This window comes from Echeneis naucrates, chromosome 22 (genome assembly GCF_900963305.1).
Source record: "Echeneis naucrates chromosome 22, fEcheNa1.1, whole genome shotgun sequence".
Classification (NCBI taxonomy): Eukaryota; Metazoa; Chordata; class Actinopteri; order Carangiformes; family Echeneidae; genus Echeneis; species Echeneis naucrates.
The window spans coordinates 15,331,928-15,337,927 of NC_042532.1; the positions used below are offsets into that span (position 1 = coordinate 15,331,928).

Sequence of the window (6,000 nt, forward strand, 5' to 3'; positions counted from 1 at the left end):
TCTATTTTTACCTGCCGCTCCGGCGGGGGCGACACCACATAAGCCAGCTAGCCACAATGAACGGCGTCACTCCAAAACGCATTGTTCCCTTCCAACACTGGGCCGAAGGGGAAGGAGGAGGAAAGGAGAGGAGAGGAGGGGGGCGATGAACAACTAAAGTGGGATCTCCATCAGTGCTCCTCTGCCCAGCGCACATTTCACGCGTTATTGTCAGAAAACACGTGCAGCAAAATGCAAAATAAAAATAAGAGGTAAATTTAAAAAATAAAAAAAGAAAGAACATGCTCGTAAATAAATTGAATAAAAAAAAAAAGAGCCGGTGCAACTTTAGTCGTTAAAACTGCCGCTGTCTGCTTTGCATGCGAAGGAAACAAGAAAAACAAGAGTGAAACTGGTCTGAACTGAAGGGGGGCTAGCATGCCCGAGCTAACTTAGCAGTCATGTCTGTGTAAGTTGGGGAGGATGCAAAAATAAAAACAAAAAACGACGGCAATGGAGGTGGAGGTATGGAGGAGGAGGAGGAGAAGAAGGGGGGGCAGCTATACTCGGAAAGTGGCGAACACACCGAATAAACTATCCACGGCATCACTACTTTAGTTGCTTGCACGCTGTTTTCTTGTTTTTTGTTTTTTTTTTTTTTTTTAAACATGCGCACCTCTGCTCAAAGTGACCGAGCTGCTTCCACATCAGTTAGCAACTTTAGCCACCTAGCACATTCTTCTTGCGCTGAAATCTCCGATGTGACAGTGCAAACACATGTACTTACTTTTCTCTGGCTTGACTATCGGAGGGGACCACAGCTCCTTTGCCCTTGCCGTACATCTTGGGAGGCTGTTCTGCTACTTTATTTTATCCCACTCGACACCTGTCAAAGAAAGCTACCAGGAAAACCTACTATCTCCATAGCTACCCGGTTAGTGTTGTCTCCCTATCTCTCCCTTGCGCTCTCTTTGCTCCGGTTTCCTTTTTTTTTTTTTTTTTTTTTTTTTTTTTACATCCCCAACATTGCCCACAAATCAGGCAAGGTTTCAGCCGGGGGGGGACTTGAAACAGTCCGCTGGTGGAGCTTTTTTTTTTTTTTTTTTTTTTTTTTCTCTTTTTTTTTTTTCAATCGCTGTTCCTGGATTCAGCTCACGCCCCCCCTGTTGTGAGACGGTGGGGGCTTCTTAAAGGCGCAGCGTCTCGGTTTTTTTCTTTTTCTTTTTTTTTTTTTTTTTTTTGTTGTGTGTGTGTGTGTGTGTGTGTCAGACTTCACTCAAGTTCAAGTTCTCATCCGAAGTTCAGATCTGATCTTACATTTGTGTTCATACGTTCGTGTCGGGACAACTTTATCCAATCATGATGGGTGTCGTCGTGTCCGTGTGGTGACATTTTTGGTGGTAACCTCAGAAGGACGTTTCACTTGTTAAAATGGTAGCCTTTGTTGGTTTATGTGGCCCCCTAAGTACCCATATCTACTGTGGCCTTAGGGCCACCAGGAGCCCCAACCGATAGATCCTCATTTTTTACACCCTGACCTACTGACAGCACACACAGACCACTGATTAGAAAGTTATTCACTTACCTCATTACATAACGGTGAATAGGTGGGGGTGGGGGGGCAACCTGGGGTCAAGGGACTACCACGGGGCCCGACAGAAATGGAGGAGGTCCACAGCTAATTGAGGAAAAGTTTTAATTTGGTTTTGATGAATAGTTCTGTTTTGTTCTGTTCTTGAATCAGTAGGAAGTAGAGGAAGTTTCAGGCCCTCTAGAAAACCACATACAGACAAGACTGAACAGTATTTTCCATTTTGTTCAGCTTTTTTCATCCTTTTTGATTTGGATTCATTTCCAATGCTTCAGAGGTTCCCGCTTTTTCCTGGAGAGTTGAAAGCATAAAGAGTTTTAACAGTGGCCAGATATAACTGTACCCATTCAATTCAGGTATAGTTCAAAATAACTACAGAACAATTGTTGGTTAATAAAATTGTAGTGCGTCGATGGTTTGCATGCTCCTCTCAGCATCCAATGTAGTTTAGCCATACTTATTCCATCCAAACAGTAAACAAAGAAAATGACCAAAAACTGTGTACATGGGTGCAGAGACAAACACACACAAACTGTTGCCATTCACTGAAAGTTTTTTTTTTTTTTTTTTTATAAAATATATAGATTACACCAGCACATTCACAACCACAGTGCTGGTTCCTGTTTTGTTACGTTAACAATGTGAAACACAAACACAAAAAAGTATCCGAATGACTTATTTCGAAATATGGTATCCGGTTTATTCTTCATTTACTTTGCTTACATGGCGCTGATATACATGCAACCTTTAAATCAATAGTAATAAAGGATTACACAGCTGGTGCACATATACTTATTTAAAATCTAGGTATGGTGCCAGTACTTGGTTGGGCTACAGAAGTCTGTGTCATGTCCCTTTAAGAGTGTGTAGAGGGCAGTTGCAGAGTTTGTGCGTGCATATATGTGTGTATATGTGTGTAAGGCAGGGACAGGCAGTGTGTTCTCGTTTCGTGCTACTTGCTGTGGGAAGGGCACAGCTGACTGTCTGTGTGCATGTGTGTTTGTGTGCACACCGGTGTAAGTATGTGTGGAGACAAGCCATGAATCTGTGTGTATGTGAGAGAGAGCGAGAGAGGGGAAGATAGAGAAAATACATTTCTGTACATATATGGAAAGGCTTTTTTTTTTTGACAGCAGAATACAAACACCTCATGATTACTAAGAATAGAGGAAAAATAAAGCAGAGAAAAGAGAGTAAATGGCAAGTTTTCCCTGGTAAACTAGTATATGTTATGTATATTTATTTATATTCATCAGCACACATGTACTGAAAGATTTAGTAGATATTCATGAATATGACTTCACAAGTTACTGATCGTTGACAGTGTCTTAACAATCTGTATAAATCCAATTAAATAAACAAACAAAAAAAAAAAGAGCAATAAAAGAACAAGAAAAACGCTGTTGACTTTCCTCAATGTCTTTGTTTTAGTTGAGTGGAATCACACATAGATAGAGACCGACTGCCAGGCATTGATCTGGTTGTGCCTTGTCAATTTATTTTCATAATAATTAATCTCTTTATACTTGCATGTATTTCAGGCTATATCCACACTGAAACAGAGCCATTTGAATGAGCTGTTTTCTCCGTCCACTCTAAAATACCCGAATAATAAAATGAAATTGGAAGCATTTCTTCTGCTCTCTCTTTACAAAATGGTCTCCTAGATTCAGCAAGCACAGCGTTGCTGTCTTTTAATACAGCCAAACTCACAACATTTTTCTGCCTAACAACCTAAAAAGTGTGCAATAGCTATTTGAGCACAGCTCATCCAAAGTACCTGTCCAGGAATAATCGCAAATTTGTCTGATTGTTTGTGTTACTGTGAAGTGCATGCTTTGTTGTATCATCTTCCAAAAGTTTTGTACTCCTACATCCACACTAAAATGTGAGGTTGACATCTTCATATTTCTACCACTTTCAAAAAAAAAAAACAACAAAACAACAACAACAAGAAAGAAACAAACAAAAAAAAAAAGGTCTGACGGAAACAGTGAGAACACGATGCATTTTGAAATTTAAATCTGGCATCCATAGTGTGAGAGAGAATGAGAAAGAGAGAAAGTGATGGTGTTGGTATCTTTTAAGCTCTATAGACCACAAACTCTATCACTGTCTCATCATAGCACCAGTATTGATCCAAGAACCCAATGATCCCCAGGAACATTGGCTCTTTTTCCTTTGCACAGTATAAACACAAGCTATGTCATTGTGTGTTTCCTCTATTTTACCAAAATGCAGATGAGCATATAAAATATGTTAGTGTTTTGTCCACATCCTTCAGTCCCATCAATCATTCTCTCAACTGCACCGCCCACCAGTTGTGTTTTTTTTTTTTTTTGGACCTATATAAATGTCATATTTGAATGATTATTTCCATTTGATATTTGTAGCATGCACAATCTTTAATTTTTTTAATCTACATGCATAATACCACAATTTTTGACATGTCTAAATCAGGATGTCATAATTTTTCCCATTAGAGTTAAATCATATGGTGTGCGTATATCTATGATTATTTTATTAAAGTACAGAAAGCTGACCATGATAAATCCAATCAGGCCTCCTAAAAAAACCTCTGCCATCTATTACAAGCTCTTGTAAAGTCAAACTGCTGTTTCGAAACTATTATTCACTATGACATAAGTGTCAAATAGTTTCATATGGTGCATTCATCGTCAAGTTTTCATCACTGTCATTTAGCCATGAGCTCAGCTCTGTTGTTGGAGTCGAATTTATTAATTTGCCCAGAAACATAACAACTCTGGAGTCTCGTCCGGTTCATTATTTGGTTTTTAGCACCTGGCAATGCTGCCGTACAAACTTCCATTATCATCCCTCTGTCCTCCCCATCCTTTTCCATCCCTCTCTTGTTTCTCCCCCCGGTATCATTCTCTCCATCTTGCCTCATCACTCTCTTCTTCCTTCTCTTCCACATCATCGTCCTCTCCTCTGACCCACTTTCCTGCCTTCTTGCCACTATCTCCCTCTGTTCTTGCTCGTGCACCCACATCCTTCATCTCTATCTCCCTCTGCCTCTTTCTCCCCCCCCCCCCGCCCCCCCACTTCCTCTCCTTTTACATCTCAGTCTTTCTCTTCTTGCCTCTCCAGCCTCCCATGGCCTCCTTCTGTTTCTTCTTCTTCTACCTCTGCGCCTATCTCCGTTTCTTCTTCTCCCTTCTGCCTCCTCCAACATCTCCATCCCTTCATTCTTACACAGCCACACTAAATGTCTCACTTATTCTCTCAGCCTTTCCCTCCATCTTCCATTTAAATTCTCCATAACTCTTAGTCTGTTATCTCCCAGCCTTTCCCCTCTGCCCCGGCAATCTTCTCTCTTGTCTTTCCCTCTGCTTCCTCCTCCCTTCTTCTCTTTCTTCTTCCACTGTGAGTCATTTTGTGCTCTCTGTGCTCTCCTCTACTACGCCACAGAGCCACTCAGGACAGACATTCATCAGCGGCCTGAGATGATAGATGCTGCTCACCACAGCTCCAGCAGCCAGTTAGCCTGGGGTGATGCCTTATGCATACAGATATCACCTGGCTAGCTGTAGTCTATAGCACCTCAACCAGGATCGAACACACACAGATGTTTGTCAAGTTTGCACACAAGCACAGCACTGCCTGGTGTCTGAGACTGTGTCTGTGTGCTCGGAAGAACTTTGGCCTGTGCTAGAATGTATTGATAAGTATACTTGCAGTTGTACAAAAGTGTGCAGGCAACACTGTTGGAATGGATTTTGTGTATGTGTGCACTGAAGATTGTTAGGTATGTAAATTCCAGGGGAGTTAGGTTAATTGGGTCTGAAAAAGAGGTGGGTGTGTCTCTCTCCTCTATGACAAGCTTATTTACATAGCAAAGCTGTAATTACCCTAACGAAGCCCCTATCCTATCAGTTAAAGTGCACGCACACACACACACACACGTATACAGATACACATGTACAATCCCCAAACAGGTTTGAGCTCAATCATGCCAAACCTGTATTTTTCATCACTCCACATCCCTCTCAGAAGCTTGCCATTCACATGTTCGTTTCTAATTGAATGGCAGCCTTTGCAGTGCCAATCAGTCGGTTTGTTGGAATATCTGTATCAGAGCTCATTGGCTTCTTACAGAGACACGGGGCCTGTTCCAGCACTTAGCAATCACTTACTTCCTTCCCCCCGCCCCCCTTCCCTAAATATTTTTTTTAAACTAGTTTCCCCTTGTGAGTTATGGTTAATGCAGAAAAAATAAATAAATTTGCTCTGTGTCATATTGGTTTAAGTCTGAATAATTGTTATGGAAAATGAGACAATGTAAGAACAGCGCTGACATTTGGAGGAGTCATAATCCATCAAAATAGCTGAAAGTACATTCAAACTTAAATTCCTCATGTTCCATTAGATATTCAGCATAATAATCAAACTACCGACCTGTTTCAGTG

General features: G+C 41.1%; 1 protein-coding gene across 8 annotated transcripts in view; it reads right to left on the reverse strand.

Annotated features, from left to right (window-relative positions):
• Positions 1-1,067, reverse strand: part of LOC115036407 (single-stranded DNA-binding protein 3) — a 32,901-nt gene extending 31,834 nt beyond the window's left edge. For all 8 annotated transcript variants that reach the window (XM_029494597.1, XM_029494596.1, XM_029494595.1 and 5 more), the window contains exon 1: positions 767-1,067. In XM_029494597.1, coding sequence (XP_029350457.1) covers positions 767-822 — 56 coding nt within the window. In that variant the 5' untranslated portion in view covers positions 823-1,067. The remainder of the gene's footprint in view (positions 1-766) is intronic.
• Positions 1,068-6,000: the final 4,933 nt, after the last annotated feature.